Raw genomic sequence first — 19,524 nt, 5'->3', positions numbered from 1 at the left:
AATCTGGGAATTCACAGAAATCCGGGAATTCTCAGTATTGGAAATCTGGGAATTCTCAGCCTTGGAAATCCCAGAATTTTCGAGTTTGGAAATTTGGGAATTCTCAGCAATCCCAGAATTCCCAACCCCAGAAATCTGGGAATTCTCAGCATTGGAAATTTGGGAATTCTCAGCAATCCCGGAATTCTTGATCTCAGAAATCTGGGAATTCTCAAGGTTGGAAATTTGGGAATTCTCAATGGTGGAAATCCGGGAATTCTCAGGCTTGGAAATCTGGGAATTCCCACCAATCCCAGAATTCTTGAGGTCGGAAATCTGGGAATTCTCGACTTTGGAAATCTGGGAATTCTCAGCGTTGGAAATTTGGGAATTCTCAGCAATCATGGAATTCTGAGAATTCTCAATGTTGGAAATCTGGGAATTCTTGAGCTTGGAATGCTGGGAATTCTCAGCTTTGGAAATTCGGGAATTCACCCCAATCATGGCGTTGTCAGAAATCCGGGAATTCCCAATCCCGGAAATCCCGGAATTCTGGGAATTCCCAACATGGGAAATCTTGGAATTCCCAATCCCAGATTTCCGGGAATTCCCGGATTTCCCGCCGCTGCTTTTCCCTTTGCAGCTGCTGCGATTCCTCTTGGAATTCCCGGATTTCCCGCCAGAATTCCCAAATTTCCCAGCAGAATTCCCGGATTTCCGCTTGGATTTCCCGCCAAAACTCCCAAACCCCAAACTCCCGCCTCTGGAATTCCCAGAATTCCCGGAATTCCGGGATTTTTCTGGAATTTTCCCCTCCCCCTGCAGCTCCCGCAGCCGCCTCCGCTCCAGCGGATCCAGGTACGGCCGGGGGCCGTAAAAAACCCCCACGGAAAAGTGGGAATGCCGGGGAATTCCCGGATTTCCGGCCGGAATTCCCAAATTTTCTGATAAATTTCCCAAATTTCCTGATGGAATTCCTGAATTTTCAGATAAAATTCCCGAATTTCCTGGCAGAATTCCCAACTTTTCTGATAAATTTCCCGAATCTCCCGCTGGAATTCCCGAATTTCCTGATAAAGTTCCCGAATTTCCCACCAGAATTCCCAATTTTTCTGACAAATTTCCAGGATTTCCAGCTGGAATTCCCAAATTTCCTGACGGAATTCCTGAATTTCCTGATAAAGTTCCGGAATTTCCCACCAGAATTCCCAAATTCTCTGATAAAATTCCTGAATTTCCAGCTGGAATTCCTGAATTTTCTGATACAATTCCCGAATTTTCTGATAAAATTCCCGAATTTTCCGCTAAAATTCCCGAATTTTCCGCTGACATTCCCGGATTTCCGGCCGGCAGCCGCAGTTTCCGGGCCGGCGCCGTTTTCTCCCGGATTTCCCGCTGGGAATTTTGGGAATTTTGGGAATTCCGGGAGGCTCCGGATCCTCGGGGCCGTTTGCACAGAGGGGTCCGGAATTCCCAGCAGGAGCTGGAAAAAAAAACGGGAATTTCAGATTTTTGGGAATTTGGGGGATTTTTTGGGAGGGATTTTTGGACATTTTTGGGTTTTATGGGATTCATTGGGATTTGGGAAATTTTGGGATTTTGGGGAATTTGGAGTTCTTGGGAATTTTGGGGTTTTGGGGATTTGGGGGAAATTTGTGGAATTTTTTGGGATTTTTTAATTGGAATTTTGGGGGAATTTTTGGACATTTTTGGTTTTCAGGAATTCATTGGGATTTGGGAAATTTTGGGAATTTGGGGGTTGTGGGGATTTGGAGATTTTTGAGGAATTTCAGGATTTTGGGGATTTTGGGAATTTTTGAGGAATTTTGGGATCTTGAGATTTTTGGAGATTTTGGGGATTTTCGGATATTTTGGAATTTTTAGGATTTCTGGAAATTTTGGGATTTTTTGGGGATTTTCAAATTCTTGGGAATTTTGGGGTTTTGGAGATTTGGGGGAAATTCGTGGATTTTTTGGGGATTTTTTTTTTTTAATTTTGGGGAATTTTTGGACATTTTTGGTTTTTAGGAATTCATTGGGATTTGTGAAATTTTGGGATTTTGGAGAATTTGGGGTTTTGGGGATTTGGAGATTTTTGAGGAATTTCAGGATTTTGGGGATTTTGGGAATTTTTGAGGAATTTTGGGATCTTGAGATTTTTGGAGATTTTGGGGATTTTCGGATATTTTGGAATTTTTAGGATTTCTGGAAATTTTGGGATTTTTTGGGGATTTTCAAATTCTTGGGAATTTTGGGATTTTGGGGATTTGGGAATTTCAGGGTTTTTTGGGGGATTTGGGTGTTTTGGGTTTCAGGCTGTTGGGATTTTGGGGTTTTTGGGATCCTGGGTGGATTTTTTGAGGATTTTGGGGTTTTTGGGATCCTGGGTGGATTTTTGGGGGTTTTTTGGGATTTTTGGGATTCTGGGTGGATTTTTGGGGATTTTGGGGTTTTTGGGGTCTCTCTCACCTTTCGGACTCCCGGCTCCGTTTCCGGGGGGTTCCGGAGCTGCTGCAAATCCAGAGGGAGTTCAGGGCTTGGGAGGGAATCCCAGGGAAATCCCAACCCCAAATCCCCAAAATCCCAAATCCCAAAATCCCAAATCCCCAAAAAAACCAAACCCCCAAACCCCAAATCCCCAGCTGGGGGTTCCGGTTCCCCTCAGAGCCCCAATCCCAGCCCAGAGCCCTCGGAGCTCCATCAGAGTCCCCTCGGAGCTCCATCTGAATCCCCTCGGAGCTCCATCTGAGTCACCTCGGAGCTCCACCTGAGTCCCCTTGGAGCTCCACCTGAGTCCCCTCGGAGCTCCATCTGAGTCCCCTCGGAGCTCCACCTGAGTCCCCTCGGAGCTCCATCTGAGTCCAAGTCCCCTCGGAGCTCCATCAGAGCCTCCCTCGGAGCTCCTCCTGAGTCCCCTCGGAGCTCCACCTGAGTCCCCTCGGAGCTCCATCAGAGCCTCCCTCGGAGCTCCATCACAGTCCCCTCGGAGCTCCATCAGAGCCCCTGGGAGCCCACTCCCAGCCCCTGGAGCTCCACCAGAGCCGCCCCAGAGCTCCTCAGAGTTCCCTCGGAGCTCCCTCACAGTGAGGCAGAGCAGAAATTCTCCAGAGCAGAAATCCGTTCGGATTTAGGTGAATTGTACATCTGGTTTGAAAATATCGCGGTTTAGTCTGACTGCCTGTTCCCGTACAAAGCCCGGGCTCAGAGAAACTGCCTCAGGCAGAGAGACAGAAACCGGCTGTGAGAGCAGGTGAACCCGACCTAGGAATTGGTTCTGATAAAGAAGAACCAGCGGCAAACGTCACCCGAAATTTGCAAAAATGAATATGCATGAAGCGATTGTGAAATTGCATGCATAAGTGTTTAAGAGGGGGATAAAAAGGGATCTGGAGTTCCAGAGGTGTGCATGTCTTTAAGGAAACTCATCTCCACATGATCCGGCGCTGTAATAACAAACACAGCGGAGGTCATACACAAACTGTCACAAAGCTGGGGAGTTTTGTTTGTCCCCGCAAACAACAGCTCCGTCAGAGCCCCCTCAGAGCCGCTCAGTGCTCCACCAGAGCCCCTCGGAGCTCTCTCGGAGCTCTCTCGGAGCCCCTCTGATCCTCCTCAAAGCCCCCATCAGAGCTGCTCGGAGTTCCCGCAAAGCCCTCCCGGAGTTCTCTCAAAGCCCCTCACAGTCCCTTGGAGCTCCATCACAGTCCCCTCAGAGCTCCATCAGAGCCTCCTCAGAGTTCGCTCAGAGCCCCTCAAAGTCCCTTGGAGCTCCCTCAGAGTCCCCTCAGAGCTCCATCAGAGCCTCCTCAGAGTTCGCTCAGAGCCCCATCAGAGCCCCCTCAGAGCTCCATCAGAGCCCACTCAGAGCCTCCTCTGAGCCCCCCTTGGAGCTCCATCAGAGCCCCCTCAGAGCCTCCTCACAGCTCCCGCCTCAGAGCTCCATCAGAGTCGCCTCAGAGCTCCATCAGAGCCACCTCAGAGCCTCCTCACAGTTCCCGCCTCAGAACTCCTTCACAGCCCCCTCAGAGCTCCCTCAGAGAGCCCCCTCAGAGCTCCCGCAGAGTCCCCTCAGAGCCTCTCCACAGCCCCCTCAGAGCCCCCACGGAGCCGCTTCCTCACCTCAGCGCCGCCTCCGCCATGGCTGCTTCCCGCCTTCAGCCTCGCGCCTTCGAACCGCCCGCCCTGCGCTCCCATTGGCTGAGGGCCGCGTCATCCAGCTGTGCTCTCTCGCCATTGGTTGAACAGCGCGCGGCTCCGGGGTTGTGCCCGCCCCCGCTGCTTTGCAGCCAATCAGAGAGCGCGGCTCTTCGCGTGGGCCCGCCATTACACTACAACTCCCAGCGTGCTGCGCGAGAACACAGGGGCTCTTCCTGGCTCTGCGGCGCGCGGGGGCTGATGGGAGTTGTAGTCTCACCTCCGCGCGTCCCGGGCGCGGGAGATTCTGAGGGAAGGGAAGGAATGCGGAAGGGTTGGGAGTTAATGGGCGGGTAACGAGGAGCTAATTAAGGATTCTTGTGTTAATTAGGGCACCGGGGAGCTGCTTGGGCGGGCATCCCTTCCACCGCCCCGGGGTGCTCCAGGCCCCAGTGGCCAGCATGGGAAAAGGGGAAAAAACGGGTAAAAGGAGAAAAGGCGGCTCTTGAGTGGATCTTTCACATTTCATCCACCAAAAACCCAAATAAATTCTCCTTTATTGCTCTGATATGGCCCAGCTGGGAGGGTTTGGTTCCCTGTTGGTGATCGATCCCTGGCCTGGCATGTTCATTCGGTTGTAATTGTTGAATCCCCCACATTTTCGGGGATAAAAAAAGGAAAGAAAAATGGGGAAGAGAGGGAAAAGGAGGGGGAAGAGGAAAGGGGTGAAAAAAGGAAAGGAAACAAGGAATGAGATGAGAAAAAGGAAAGGGAAAAGGGGGAAAGGGAAGGGGGTGAAAATAGCGTGAAGGAGAAAGAAAAAAGGAAAAGAGAAAGAAAGGAAAAGGGGAAATGGGAAGAGGAAAAGGAAAGGTGAAAAGAGGAGGCAGTGAAGGAAAGAGGAAAAAACCAAGGCGAGAAAAAAAATAAAAGGAAAAAACATAAGACATCCCCCCACGGCACTGCGCATGAGCAGCTCGCTGCCATTCGCTCGTACGGTTGATCTGCGCATGCGCAGTGAGATTTTCCGTGCGGTGTCATGGCCGCCCTCGCAGACACCGTTCTGTTTTCCGTACAGTGTCATGGCCGCTTTGCGCATGCGCAGTTCCATTTTCCGTACGCTATCATGGCCGCCCTCGAATACGCAGTTCTATTTTCCGTACAGTGTCATGGCCGCCCGCACACACGCAGCTCCCGTTAACCACCACTCCATAACTGTTCTGCGCATGCGCATTCTCCGCACGCAGCTCTGACGTCATTACGCACGGCCCCTTCCCTGCCGGGCCTTCTCTACGGAGGTGGCTGCGGAGCCCCGGGACGGGCCCGGGAAAACCCGGGATAAAAACGGGATAAAAGCGGGAAAAACGGGATAAACCCGGGATAACCGGGACCGCCGGGAGCAGCGGGATCAGCGCAGCGCCCGCGCCGCCGCAGCCATGGTGTTCTACTTCACCTCCAACGGTGAGAGAGCGAATTCCCGGGAATTCTCGGGGAATGCCCGCCCCAATCCCCTTTTCCCGCCAATTCCCGCCGCAATTCCCGCCCCGCTCCCCAATTCCCGCCCTTTTCCCGCATCCCCCCCGGAATCCCCGCAATTCCCGGGATTTCCCTTTTTCGCGGGGTTTTGCCACGGGATTTTCCCGCGAGTTCCGGAATTCCCGCGGGAAAACAAAACCCGGGAATGTTCCCGCCGGGAATTCCCGGGGACAACCGGGAATGGCTCCGAAAAATTCGGGAATTCTCCTTGAATTCCCAATCTGGGGCCGAATTTTAGGGGCCGACTTTTCCTGGATTTTCCTGCAATTTTCCAGGACTTCCGGATTTTTTTGCATTACCTCTCCCGGACTGGGACTATTTTCAATTCCCACTTTCCCATGAAGATTTTTTGGGAGGAATTTAGGAAATTTGGGAATTCCAGCTGGAATCTGACCCATGGGAATTCCTGGATTTGAGAATTTCCGAATTTCCGTGGAGAAGCCCAGGAAGGGAATTTGGGCTCCCCTAAAAAATCGGGAAAAAGTTCCCAGGAGAGAATTCCCAGGAATCCAGAAATTCCGGGGGATTTTGGTTTTTTTTCCCTGAGTTTTCCATGGATCTGTTCCCGATTTTCCATGGATCCATTCCTGCTTTTCAAGGATCCATTCTGGCATTTTTTCCTGGGTTTTCCATGGATCCATTCCCAGATTTTCCCCTGATCCATTCCCAGGTTTTCCATGGATCCATTCCTCAGGTTTCTGTGGATGGACTCCCAGTTCTCCATAGATCCATTCCCGGGTTTTTCCCAGGTTTTCCATGGATCCATTCCGGGTTTTCCATGGATCCATTCCTGAGGTGTTTGCATGGATCCATTCCCGGGTTTCCCATGGATCCAATCCCGGGTTTTGTTGACCCGTTCCTGGGTTTTCATTGATCCAGTCCCAGGTTTTCCATGGATCCATTCCTGGGTTTCCTATGGTTCCATTCCCAATTTTCCACTGATCCATTCCTGGGTTTCCGTGGATCCATTGCCACGTTTTTCCTGGCTTTTCCATGGATCCATTCCCAGGTTCTCGTGGATCCATTCCCGTGTTTTTCCCAAGTTTCATGGAGCCATTCCTGGGTTTCCCATGGATCCATCCCCACATTATCCATGGATCCGTTCCCGGTTTTCTATGGGGGGTTCCCATGGATCCATTCCCAGGTTTTCCATGGGTCCGCTTTGGGTTTTCCATTAATCCATTCCCTGATTTCTCTGGATCCATTCCCAGGTTTTCCCCGGTTTTTCCAGGGCTCCATTCCTGGTTTTTCCATGGATCCATTCCCAGTTTTTATTGGCCCATTCTTGGATTTCCATTGATACATTCTGGCTTTTGCCTGGATCCATTCCCGAGTTTTCCATGGATCCATTACAGGTTTTCCATAGACACCTTGTCAGGTTTTTCCCAGGGGTTTCCATGGATCCATTCCCAGGGATTTTCCACGGATCCATTCCATGGTTTCCATGGATCCATTTCAGGTTTCCCATTGATCCACTCCCAGTTCTCCATGGATCCATTCCTGGATTTTTCCCAGGTTTTCCATGGATCCAGTCCCAGTTTTCATCAATCCATTCCAGGTTTTCCATGGGTCCATTCCCGGGTTTTTCCCCCCCGTTTCCCATGGATCCATTCCCTGTTTTCGTGGATCCAATCCCGGGTTTTCCATGAGTCCATTCCCAGGTTTCCATTAATCCATTCCCGGGTTTTCAGTGGATCCATTCCCATTTTCCATGGATCCATTCCCGGGTTTTCCACGGGCTTTCTATGGATCCATTCCTGGGTTTCCATGGATCCAATCCCAGATTTTCCATGGATCCATTCCCATTTTCCATGGATCCATTCCCGGGTTTTCCATGGGCTATCTATGGATCCATTCCTGGGTTTCCATGGGTCCATTCCCAGGTTTTCCATGGATCCGTTCCCAGGTTTTCCATTAATCCTTTCCCTGGGTTTCCCATGGATCCATTCCCTGTTTTCGTGGATCCAATCCCGGGTTTTCCATGAGTCCATTCCCAGGTTTTCCATGGATCCAATCCCATTTTCCATGGATCCATTCCCGAGTTTTCCATGGGCTTTCTATGGATCCATTCCTGGGTTTCCATTAATCCATTCCCAGGTTTTCCATTAATCCTTTCCCATTTTCCATGGATCCATTCCCGGGTTTTCCATGGGCTATCTATGGATCCATTCCTGGGTTTCCATGGGTCCATTCCCAGGTTTTCCATGGATCCGTTCCCAGGTTTTCCATTAATCCTTTCCCTGGGTTTCCCATGGATCCATTCCCTGTTTTCGTGGATCCAATCCCGGGTTTTCCATGAGTCCATTCCCAGGTTTTCCATGGATCCAATCCCATTTTCCATGGATCCAATCCCATTTTCCATGGATCCATTCCCAGGTTTTCCATGGGCTTTCTATGTATCCATTCCTGGGTTTCCATGGATCCATTCCCAGGTTTTCCATTAATCCTTTCCCTGGGTTTCCCATGGCTCCATTCCCATTTTTCATTAATCCATTCCCGGGGTTTCCCCGGATTTCCCGTGGATCCATTCCGTTTTCATGGATCCAATCCCAGGTTTTCCGTGAGTCCATTCCCAGGTTTTCCATGGATCCATTCCCAGGTTTTCCATGGGCTTTCTATGGATCCATTCCTGGGTTTCCATGGATCCATTCCCAGGTTTTCCATTAATCCTTTCCCCGGATTTCCCATGGCTCCATTCCCATTTTTCATGAATCCATTCCCGGGGTTTCCCTGGGTTTCCCATGGCTCCATTCCCATTTTCACGGTTCCATTCCTGGTTTTCCCGCAGCCGCTGCCGCCGTCTACACCATCTACATGGGCAAGGACAAGTACGAGAGTGAGTGACCCGCCGGGAATTTGGGAATTTTTGGGAATTTTGGGAATTATTTTGGGAATTTCAGGAATTTAGGGAAGTTTTTTCGTAATTTTGGGGAGAAAATTGGGGATTTTTTGGGGGAATTTTGGAGATTTTTGGAGAAATTTTGGGGATTTCTCTTGGGAATTAATTTGGGAATAAATTGGGGGATTTCTTTGGGATTTCAGGATTTTTTTGGGGGGGATTACTTTGGGAATTTCAGGGGTTTTTTTGGGGGGAATTTTGTGGCTGGTTTTGGGATGGGAATCCTGAGATTTGGAGTGGAAATCCCAGGATTTGGGTTCGGGATTTTGGGATGGGAGTCCCGGGATTTGAGGGGGGAATTTGGGATTTAGGGTGGGATGGTTTGGGGTTTTCGGGCTGGATTTGGGGTTACAATCCTGGGATTTGTGGCAGCATTTGGGGCTGGAATTCTGAGATTTGGGGTTGGAATCCCAGGATTTTGGGGCTGGATTTGTGTTGGAATCCCAGGGTTTTGGGGCAGGATTTGGGGTGGGAATTCTGGGATTTTGGGGCAGGATTTGGGTTGGAATCCCAGGATTTTGGGGCAGGATTTGGGGTGGGAATTCTGGGATTTTGGGGCAGGATTTGGGGTGGGAATTCTGGGATTTGGGTTGGAATCCCAGGATTTTGGGGCTGGATTTGGGCTGGAATCGTGGATTTGGGGTGGGAATTCTGGGATTTGGGGTGGGAATTGTGGGACTTGGGCTGCAATCCCGGGTTTGGGGCTGAGCCCGTTCCGTTCCCGTTCCCGCAGACGAGGACCTGATCAAGTACGGGTGGCCCGAGGACGTGTGGTGAGCACTGGCCGGGATCCGGAATTTTTCCCTGGATTCTGTTTTTTTCCCTGGATCTTGTTTGTCCCCTGGATCCCATTTCTTCCCATGGATCCCATTTGGATCCCGTTTGTTTTCCCAAATCCCATTTGTTTTCCTCATCCCATTTGGATCCCGTTTGTTTTCCCTGATCCCATCCCTTCCCATGGATCCCATTTGGATCCGAATGGATTCCCCTGGATCCCATTTGTTTCCCTGATCCCATTTGAATCCCATTTTTCCCTGGATCCCAGATTCCCCTGGATCCCGTTTGTTTCCCCGCATCCCATTTTTCCCTGGATCTCCTTTGTTCCTCTGATCCCATTTGGATCCCATTTGCCCTTGGATCCTGTTTGTTTCCCTGGATCCCGTTTTTCCCCAATCCCGTTTGTTCCCCTGCACCTCTTGGAATCCCATTTTTTCCCGGAATTCCCAGCTCAGCATTCCCAGGCTGGCTCTGGGTTGGGATTTCCCAGAATTCCCAAAATTCCTGGGCTGGCTCCAGGCTGGAATTCCCAAAATTCCCAGCTCAGCATTCCCGGGCTGGCTCTGGGTTGCAATTCCTGCCATTCCCGGGTTGGAATTCCCGGAATTCCCGGAATTCCTGGCTCAGTTTTCCCGCTGTTCCCGCAGGTTCCACGTGGACAAGCTCTCCTCAGCCCACGTCTACCTGCGGCTGCACCAGGTAATCCAGGGAATCGGGAAAAAAATTCAGGAAAATTTGGGAAAATCCCGGGAAAACCTCGGGGGAACCTCAGGGAAAAATCTCAGGAAAAACTTGGGGAAACCTTGGGAAAAATAGCGGGAAAACCTTGGGATAACCTTGGGAAAATCGGGATATCCTCTGGGAAACCACAGGGTAAACCTTGGAAAAGCCTTGGGAAAATCTTGGGAAAAACTTGGGAAAAATCTCGGGAAAACCTGGATGTCCCCTGGGAAACCACAGGAAAACCAGTGGGAAAAACTCAGGAAAAATACAGAATAAACTCAGGGGAAAATCTGGGGAAAAACCTTGGGAAAATTCCTTGGGAAACCTTGGGAAAATCAGGAAAAACCTTGGAAAATTGGGAGATCCCTTGGGAAACCTTGGGAAAATTGGGATATTTTCTGGAAACTTTGGGAGGAGGGGATGTAAAAGTGGGATGAGTTGGGAATTTGGGAATTTCCTGCAGGGCCAGACCATGGACGACATCCCCAAGGAGGTGCTGAGCGACTGCGCCCACCTGGTGAAGGCCAACAGCATCCAAGGTACCCGGGAAAATGGGAAAAATGGGAAAAAATGGGAGAAAAATGACAGACAAATGGGAAAAAACTAGAGGAAAATGGGAAAGAATGAGAGAAACATGGGAAAAAATGGGAGAAAAATGAGAGAAAAATGGAAAAAAATTAGCAAAAAATGGGGAAAAAATGAGAGAAAAATGGGAAGAAATGAGAGAAAAATGGGAAAAAGTGAGAGAAAAATGGGAAAAGATAGGAGAAAAATGGGAGAAAAAGGAGAGAAAAATGGGAAAAAAAGAGAGAAAAATGGGAGAAAAATGGGAAATCCCAGGAAAAAAACCCCATGAAATCCTGGGAAACACATTGTAAAATCCCAGAAAAAACCTCAGGAAATCCAGGGAAAGCCACTGGGAAATTCCAGAAAACTCCGGAAAATCTTGGGATAACCCCGGAAAATCCAGGCAAAACCCTGGGAGATCCTGGGAAAACTCAAGGAAAACCTGGACTTTCTCTGGTTTGCCCTACATTTGCCCCATTTTTCCCAGTTTTTACCCCATTTTTCCCTCATTTCCCGCAGGCTGCAAGCTGAGCTTGGTGACTGTGGTTTATCCGATTTTATCCATTTTTTCCCATTTTACCCCGTTTTTGCCCCGTTTCCAGGCTGCAAGCTGAGCTCGGTGACCGTGGTTTATCCGATTTAATCCATTTTTGCCCATTTTTGCCCATTTTCCCCTGTTTTTACCCCGTTTCCTGCAGGCTGCAAGCTGAGCTCGGTGACCGTGGTTTACACGCCCTGGAGCAACCTGCGCAAAACGCCCGACATGGACGTGGGGCAGATCGGCTTCCACCGCAGCAAGGACGTGAGTGATGGAATAATCTGGGAATTTGGGAATGGGGAATGGGAATGGGATCAGATCGGCTTCCACTGCAGCAAGGATGTGAGTGAGGGGATAAATCTGGGAATGATCTGGGAATAAATCTGGGGATTGGGAATGGGATCAGATCGGCTTCCACTGCAGCAAGGACGTGAGTGATGGAATAAATCTGGGAATAATCTGGGAATAATCTGGGAATTTGGGATTGGGAATTTGGGAATGGGAACAGATCGGCTTCCACCGCAGCAAGGACGTGAGTGAGAGGATAAATCTGGGAATAATCTGGGAATTTGGGATTGGGAATGCGAACAGATCGGGTTCCACCTCAGCAAGGATGTGCGTGAGGAATGGGATTAATTTGGGAATATTCTGGGAATTTGGGAATAAATCTGGGAATTTGGGAATGGGGATTGGGAATGGGATCACATCGGCTTCCACCGCAGCAAGGACGTGAGTGGGGAATGGATAAATCTGGGAATAATCTGGGAATTTGGGAATAAATCTGGGGATTGGGAATGGGAACAGATCGGGTTCCACCGCAGCAAGGATGGGCGTGAGGGAATGGGAATAATCTGGGAATAAATCCGGGAATAATCTGGGGATTGGGAATGGGAACAGGTCGGCTTCCACCGCAGCAAGGACGTGCATGAGAGGATAAATCTGGGAATAATCTGGGAATAATTTGGGAATTTGGGATTGGGAATGGGATCAGATCGGCTTCCACCGCAGCAAGGATGGGCGTGAGGGAATGGGATAAATCTGGGAATAATCTGGGAATTTGGGATTGGGATTGGGAATTTGGGAATGGGATCAGATCGGCTTCCACTGCAGCAAGGACGTGAGTGAGAGAAGGGAATAAACTGGGAATTTGGGAGTGGGAATGAGAATGGGGAATGTGGGAATGAATGTGGGAATGGGGAATGTGGGAATGAATCTGGGAATGGGGAATGTGGGAATGGGAATTAGAAATGCGAGAATGGGAATTTGGGAATGGGATCGGATCGGCTTCCGCCGCAGCAAGGATGTAAGAGATGGGAATGGGAATGTGGGAATAATCTGGGAATTTGGGATTGGGAATGGAATCAGATCGGCTTCCACCGCAGCAAGGACGTGAGTGAGGGAGATGGGAATAATCTGGGAATAAATCTGGGAATTTGGGAATAAATCTGGGGATTGGGAATGGGAACAGATCGGCTTCCACCGCAGCAAGGACGTGAGAGACAGGAATGGGAATGGATATGGGAATTGGGAATAGGAACAATGGGAATCCATCCAGGAAGGGCAACAGTGGGAATCTGTCAGGGAATGGGAACAGCGGGAATTAGGAATGGGAACAGTGGGAATCCAGGAATGATCACTGGGAATCCAGGAATGATCACTGGGAATCTGGGAGTGGGAGCGTCAGGAATCCAGGAATGGGAACACCAGGAACAATCCACATTCCCAGTTTCCCCACAATCCCCAACACAAGCCAGGACTGGGACGTTTTTCCCATTGGGAATATTCCCCATTCCCGGATTTCCTGCAGTTCCCGCCATGGCCAGCAGAGGGCAGCACCGGGACGCCTCTCCCGTTGGGAACAGCCCCATTCCCGCTTTCATTCCCGATGTGATTGCTGGTTTATTTCCCAGTTTAACTCCCGGTTTAATCCCTGTTTCCCAGGTGTGTGCAGTGATGGCGGAACCATGCAACCCCAATTCCCAATTTAATCCCAGTTTAATCCCAGTTTAATCCCAGTTTAATCCCAGTCTATCCCTTTGTCCCAGGTGTGCTCGGTGACGGTGGAGCGGCGCAGGGCGGAGCAGCAAAGTCCCGTTAACCCCTGGTTCAATCCCAGTTCAATCCCAGTTCAATCCCAGTTCAATCCCAGTTCAATCCCAGTTCAATCCCAGTTCAGTCCCAGTTTAACCCCAGTTCAATCCCAATGTAACCCCAGTTCAATCCCAGTTTAACCCCAGTCTAACCCCAGTTTAAATCCCGGTCTAACCCCGGTCTATCCCTTTGTCCCAGGTCCGTTCGGTGACGGTGGAGCGGCGCGGGGCGGAGCAGCAAAGTCCCGTTAACCCCTGGTTTCATTCCCAGTTCAATCCCAGTTTAACCCCAGTTCAATCCTGGTTCAATCCCAGTCTAACCCCAGTTTAAATCCCGGTCTAACCCCGGTTTAACCCCTTTTTCCCAGGTGCGCTCGGTGACGGTGGAGCAGCGCGGGGCGGAGCAGCGCACTCCGATTAAACCCTGGTTTCATCCGTGGTTCAATCCCAGTTTAACCCCAGTTCAATCCTGGTTCAATCCCAGTTTAATCCCAGTCTAACCCCGGTTTAACCCCGGTCTATCCCTTTGTCCCAGGTGCGTTCGGTGACGGTGGAGCGGCGCGGGGCGGAGCAGCAAAGTCCCGTTAACCCCTGGTTTCATTCCCAGTTTAATCCCAGTTTAACCCCAGTTCAATCCCAATGTAACCCCAGTTCAATCCCAGTTTAACCCCAGTCTAACCCCAGTTTAAATCCCGGTCTAACCCCGGTTTAACCCCTTTGTCCCAGGTCCGTTCGGTGACGGTGGAGCGGCGCGGGGCGGAGCAGCAAAGTCCCGTTAACCCCTGGTTTCATCCGTGGTTCAATCCCAGTTTAACCCCAGTTCAATCCTGGTTCAATCCCAGTTTAATCCCAGTCTAACCCCGGTTTAACCCCGGTCTATCCCTTTGTCCCAGGTGCGTTCGGTGACGGTGGAGCGGCGCGGGGTGGAGCAGCAAAGTCCCGTTAACCCCTGGTTTCATTCCCAGTTTAATCCCAGTTCAATCCCAGTTTAACCCCAGTCTAACCCCAGTTTAATTCCCGGTCTAACCCCGGTTTAACCCTTTTGTCCCAGGTGCGCTCGGTGACGGTGGAGCGCCGCGGGGCGGAGCAGCGCACTCCGATTAAACCCTGGTTTCATCCCTGGTTCAATCCCAGTTTAACCCCAGTTCAATCCCGGTTCAATCCCAGTTCAATCCCAGTTTAAGCCCCAGTTCAATCCCAGTTCAATCCCAGTCTATCCCCATTCCAGGTGCGCTCGGTGACGGTGGAGCGGCGCGGGGCGGAGCAGCTGCGCCGGCTGGAGCGCACGCGCGTGGAGCGATTCCCGGACCTGGCGGCCGAGCGGGAGTGCCGGGACCGGGAGGAGCGGGGGCGGCGCCGGATGGAGCTGCAGGAGCAGCGGCGGGAGCAGAGGGAGGAGCAGCGGCGGAGAAAGGAGATGGAGGAGCTCCGGTGGGAATCTGGGAGTGCTGGGAGTGCTGGGAATGGCTATTGGGAATTCCGGGAATGTATGTTGGGAATGTCTGGTGGGAATGTTTGGTGGGGCACTGGATTGAGCTGCAGGAGCAGAGGGAGGAGCAGCGGCGGAGAAAGGAGATGGAGGAGCTCCGGTGGGAATCTGGGAATGCTGGGAATGCTGGAAATGGCTATTGGGAATTCTGGGAATGTCTGGTGCGAATGTTTGGTGGTGGCACCGCCTGGAGCTGCAGGAGCAGTGGCGGAAAAAGGAGACGGAGGAGCTCCGGTGGGAATCTGGGAATGCTGGGAATGTCTGCTGGGAATTTCCTGAATGTTTGTTGGGAATGTTTGGTAGGAATGTTTGTTGGAAATGTTGGGAATGTTTGGTGGTGGTCCCGCCTGGAGCTGCAGGAGCAGCGGGAGGAACAGCACTGGAGAAAGGAGATGGAGGAGCTCCGGTGGGAATCTGGGAATGCTGGGAATATTGGGAATGGTTATTGGGAATTCCGGAAATGTCTGGTGTGAGTGTTGGGAATGTTTGGTGGGAATGTTTGTTTGGAATGTTGGGAATGCTTGGTGGGAATGTTTGTTGGGAATGTTGGGAATGCTTGGTGGGAATGTTTGTTGGGAATGTTGGGAATGTTTGGTGGTGGCACCGCCTGGAGCTGCAGGAGCAGAGGGAGGAGCAGTGGCAGAGAGAGAGGAGATGGAGGAGCTCCGGTGGGAATCTGGGAATGCTGGGAGTGGTTATTGGGGATTCCGGGAATATTTGGTGGGAATGTTTGCTGGGAATGTTTGGTGGGAATGTTGGGAATGTTTGCTGGGAATGTTTGGTGGGAATGTTGGGAATGTTTGGTGGGAATGTGTGGTGGGAACATTGGGAATGTTTGGTGAGAATTCTGAGAATATTGGGAATTCCAGGAATGTTTGGGGGAATGTTTGGTGGGAATGTTTGGTGAGAATTCCAGGAATGTCTGGTGGGAATATTGAGAATCTTTGGTGGGAATCTGGGAATGTTTGGTGGGAATTTCAAGAATATTTGTTGGCAAATCTGGAAATGTTTGCTGGGAATGTTTGTTGGAAACGCCAGGAATGTCTGGTGGGAATGTTGGGAAATGTCCGGTGGGAATTCCAGGAATGTTTGGTGGGAATTCTAGGAAGGTTTATTGGAAATATTTCCTGGGAATGTTTGGTGAGAATTCTGGGAATATCAGGAATTTCGGGAATGTGTGGGGGAATGTTTGGTGGCAATGTTGGGAATGTTTAGTGGGAATTCCCAGAATATTTCTTGGGAATTCTGGGAATGTTTGATAGCAATGTTTGGTGGGAATGCCAGGAACGTTTGGTGGGAATTCCCAGATCGGAGCTCCTGGGGCTTTTCCAAGGAAAATCCCGGCTTCAGTCAGGGAGTGGGGACTGGGAATGCTGGGAGAGCCTGGAACGGCCTCGGGAATCGCCTCTGGAACCGCCCCAGTTTCCTCTGGAATTCCCTTTGGAATTGCTCTCATTCCTTTTGGAATTCCCTCTGGAATTCCCTCAGATGCCTCTGGAATTGCTCCTGGAATTCCCTCTGAAATTCCCTTTGGAATTGCTGCAACTGCCTCTGGAATTCTCTGTGGAATTGCCCTGAAATTCCTTTGGCATTGCCCCTGGATGCCCCTGGAATTCCCTCTGGAATTCCCTCTGGAATTGCCCTCGTTCCCTCCGGATTTCCCTCTGGAATTCCCTTTTGAATTCTCTTTGGAATTGCCTCAGTTACCTCTGGGATTCCCTTTGGAATTTCCCTGGAATTCCCTCTGGAGTTGCTCCTGTCTGCAATTCCCTTTGGAGGTGCCCCAGTTGCCTCTGGAATTCTCTCTGGAATCCTCTCTGGAATTGCCTAAGGAATTTGGGATTCCCTCGGGAGCTTCCCCGAGCTCCACAAAATCTGGGATTGAAGGAAATCCGGGAATTTCCTGGGATCCGGGCTGGGAAAATGAGGGATTGGGAATTTCCCGGGATCCAGGCTCGGAAATCTGGGAATTGGGATCCCAAATCCGGGAATTTCCAGCTGGGAGATCCCGGAGCGGAACCTCGGGAACAAAGAACTGCGGGATAACCCACGGGGGGCGGAGTTCCGGAGGGAAAACCCTCGGGAATTCCGGGATAACTGTGGGAATTGTCCCTGCAGGAGCTACTCGTCGCTGATGAAGGCCGAGAACATGTCCTCCAACCAGGTGGGCACGGAGCCCCCGGAATTCCGGGAATTCCTTGGGAAAGGGGGGCGGGAGAACTCTGGGAATTCCTCGGGAAAGGGGTGGGGAAAATGGGAATGACGGGAGATACGGGAATAACGGGGTTAATGGGATGGAGAGGGATGGGAATGATGGGAAATTTGGGAATCGTGGGAATGGGAATCATGGGAATGGGATTTGGAATAATGGGATTAATGGGAATAGTGGGGTTTGGAATAATGGCAGTGGGATGGGAACAGGAATGGGAATAAAAGGAAGAGTGGGATTCCCAAATCCCAGCATTCCCAAATCCCAGCATTCCCAAATTCCCTCTTTCCCTGCAGGACGGGAACGACTCCGACGATTTCATGTGAGGATCCCTCCGGCCCCGGGAGGATCCTTCCAGAATTCCCAGGAAAATGGAAATTCCCAGGAAAATGGAAATTCCCAGGAAAAAGGAAATTCCCAGGAAAATGGAAATTCCCAGGAAAATGGAAATTCCCAGGAAAAGGAACTCGGGCTCCGGCCCCTCGGGAACCTCGGGAGCGCTCCCGGACTTTGGGCGAATTCCCGGGAATTTCGGAGCCAACAAAGGAACAAAGGCTGGGATCGGCCGGGGCCGCCTCTGGAATTCTTCACATCTGGGGGAATTGGGAAAAAATGGGAAAAACCAGGAAAAACTGGGAAAAAAAACTGGGAAAAACCAGGAAAAACCTGGAAAAGTGTGGGGGAAATAGGGAAAAAATGGGAGGAAAGGGGGGAAATAGGGAAAAGATGGGGGGAAAGTCAGAAAATCTGGGAAAAAACCAGGAAAATGTGGGGGAAATGAGAAGAACAGAGAAAAACTGGAAAAATGGGGAGAAATAGGGAAAGAAAGGGGGAAAAGGGGGGAGAACAGGGAAAAACTGGAAAAGGAGGAAAAATGGGGGGAAACTGGAAAAAATGGGAAAAAATTGGAGGAAAACTGGGAAAAACAGGGGAAAAAGTGGAAAAAAACAGGAAAAAAATGGGAGAAACCTGGAAAAATGGGGGGAAATGGGGAGACAGAGAAAAACTGGGAAAAACAGAAAAAAAAATGGAAAAAATGGGGGAGAAATAGGGAAAAATGGGAGGAAAGGGGGGAAATAGGGAAAACCTATGTCGCTGTCCCCGTCCGTGTCCGTGTGTCCCTGTCCGTGTCCGTGTGTCCGTGTCCGTGTGTCCCTCTCCGTGTCCGTGTGTCCCTGTCCGTGTGTCCCCGTCCGTGTCTGTGTGTCCCTGTCCGTGTCTGTGTGTCCGTGTCCGTGTCCGTGTGTCCCTGTCCGTGTCCGTCTGTCCCCGTCCGTGTCCGTCTGTCCGTGTCCGTGTGTCCCCTCCGTGTCCGTGTGTCCCTGTCCGTGTCCGTGTGTCCCTGTCCGTGTCCCTGTGTCCCCTCCGTGTCCCTGTGTCCCCTCCGTGTCCGTGTGTCCCTGTCCGTGTCCGTGTGTCCCTGTCCGTGTCCGTGTGTCCCTGTCCATGTCCGTGTGTCCCCTCCGTGTCCCTGTCCGTGTCCGTGTGTCCCTGTCCGTGTCGCTGTCCCTGTGTCGCTGTCCCCTGTCCTGGAGCTGGCATTGCTGCCCCCTGTCCGTGTCCTCCCCCGGTCCGTGTCCCGCTGTCCCAGTCAGGCTCCCGGTGTCTCCGGGATGTCCCCGTGTCACCGCTGTGTCCCTGTCCCGCTCAGAGTCCCGGTGTCCCCGGTATTCCCGGCTCTCCCCGGGCTCTCCCTGTCCCCGCTGCCCCCCGGCTGTCCCGTTGTCCCCGCGGGCTCCGGGCGTTCCCGGTGTCCCCTGTGTCGCTGTCCCCCTGTCACTGTCCCGGAGTTCCCGGCAATCCCGGCATTCCCGGCTCTCCCCGGGCTCTCCCGCTGTCCCCTGTCCTTCTGTCCCCCTGTCCCGGTCAGAGTCCCGGCGGTCCCGGTGCTTCCGGCATTCCCGGCTCTCCCCAGGCTCTCCCGCTTTCCCCGGCTGTCCCGGTCCCCCCGCGGGCTCCGGTGGTCCCGGTGCCCCCTGTCCCCCTGTCACTGTCCCGGTGGTCCGGGCAATCCCGGCATTCCCGGCTCTCCCCGGGCTCTCCCGCTGTCCCCCGTTCCCCGGCTGTCCCGGTCTCCCCGCGGACTCCGGTGGTCCCAGTGCCCCCTGTCCCCGTCCTGGTCACAGTCCGGGCGGCCCCGGTGCTCCCGGCAGTGCCGGTATTCCCGCTGTCCCCGCTGTCCCCGGTTCCGCGACTGTCCCGGGCTCCCCGCGGGCTCCCGGGTGTCCCTCTGTCCCCGGTGCCCCCTCAGCCCCCGGGGCTCCGCTCCCGCCCGGTGTCCCCGCGGGCTCCGGGCAGGCCCATCCCGCCCTTGGCTCCGCTCGGGCCCGGTTCTCCGCGCGGCCCCGGCAGCCCCGGAACGCCTGGAACGACAGAGAGGGGATCGGGAATGGGGATGGTCCCGGGAAAAACGGGAATGGCACACGGGGAATGGGAATGGTCCCGGGGAATGGGAATGGTCACGGGAAAAACGGGAATGGCACACGGGGAATGGGAATGGTCACGGGAAAAACGGGAATGGCACGCGGGGAATGGGAATGGTCCGGGAAAAACGGGAATGGCACCCGGGGAATGGGAATGGTC

At 52.0% G+C, this 19,524-nt stretch overlaps 1 protein-coding gene and 1 long non-coding RNA gene across 8 annotated transcripts; one reads left to right on the top strand and one right to left on the bottom strand.

Annotated features, from left to right (window-relative positions):
- Positions 1-60: 60 nt before the first annotated feature.
- On the bottom strand, positions 61-4,181 carry LOC141728414 (uncharacterized). The gene is made up of 3 exons (XR_012579315.1): positions 4,099-4,181; positions 2,449-2,490; positions 61-1,462 (listed from the first exon to the last, which is right to left on the bottom strand). It is a non-coding gene; the product is annotated as an uncharacterized LOC141728414 (long non-coding RNA).
- Positions 4,182-5,349: 1,168 nt separating this feature from the next.
- On the top strand, positions 5,350-17,507 carry LOC113460723 (coiled-coil domain-containing protein 25). 7 transcript variants are annotated; one of them, XR_012579314.1, is made up of 10 exons: positions 5,352-5,574; positions 8,438-8,485; positions 9,282-9,321; positions 9,973-10,024; positions 10,512-10,587; positions 11,314-11,417; positions 14,472-14,674; positions 16,851-16,896; positions 17,238-17,333; positions 17,371-17,507. XR_012579314.1 is itself a non-coding variant. In XM_074536370.1 (9 exons), the coding sequence occupies exons 1-9, from the start codon at positions 5,550-5,552 to the stop codon at positions 17,265-17,267; spliced, it is 624 nt and encodes a 207-aa protein (XP_074392471.1). In that variant the 5' UTR covers positions 5,352-5,549; the 3' UTR covers positions 17,268-17,507. The 7 variants fall into 7 exon arrangements, 6 of the variants coding, with proteins under 6 accessions (XP_074392474.1, XP_074392475.1, XP_074392472.1 ...); XM_074536370.1 differs by having other exon boundaries at positions 17,238-17,507; XM_074536373.1 differs by lacking the exons at positions 14,472-14,674; positions 16,851-16,896; positions 17,238-17,333; positions 17,371-17,507 and adding an exon at positions 14,295-14,451 and having other exon boundaries at positions 5,350-5,574.
- Positions 17,508-19,524: the final 2,017 nt, after the last annotated feature.

This window comes from Zonotrichia albicollis, chromosome 3 (genome assembly GCF_047830755.1).
Source record: "Zonotrichia albicollis isolate bZonAlb1 chromosome 3, bZonAlb1.hap1, whole genome shotgun sequence".
NCBI lineage: Eukaryota > Metazoa > Chordata > Aves > Passeriformes > Passerellidae > Zonotrichia > Zonotrichia albicollis.
The sequence above is the reverse complement of the archived record's forward strand: the minus strand, read 5'-3'. Positions and strand labels throughout refer to the sequence as shown.

Bases quoted from the DNA above. Each gene is read 5' to 3' on its own strand.
- LOC113460723 (XM_074536370.1), top strand. From the start codon at position 5,550: ATGGTGTTCTACTTCACCTCCAACG. The intron at 9,322-9,972 runs GTGAGCACTGGC...CTGTTCCCGCAG, and splicing joins GGGTGGCCCGAGGACGTGTG to GTTCCACGTGGACAAGCTCT. The intron at 10,588-11,313 runs GTACCCGGGAAA...CGTTTCCTGCAG, and splicing joins GAAGGCCAACAGCATCCAAG to GCTGCAAGCTGAGCTCGGTG.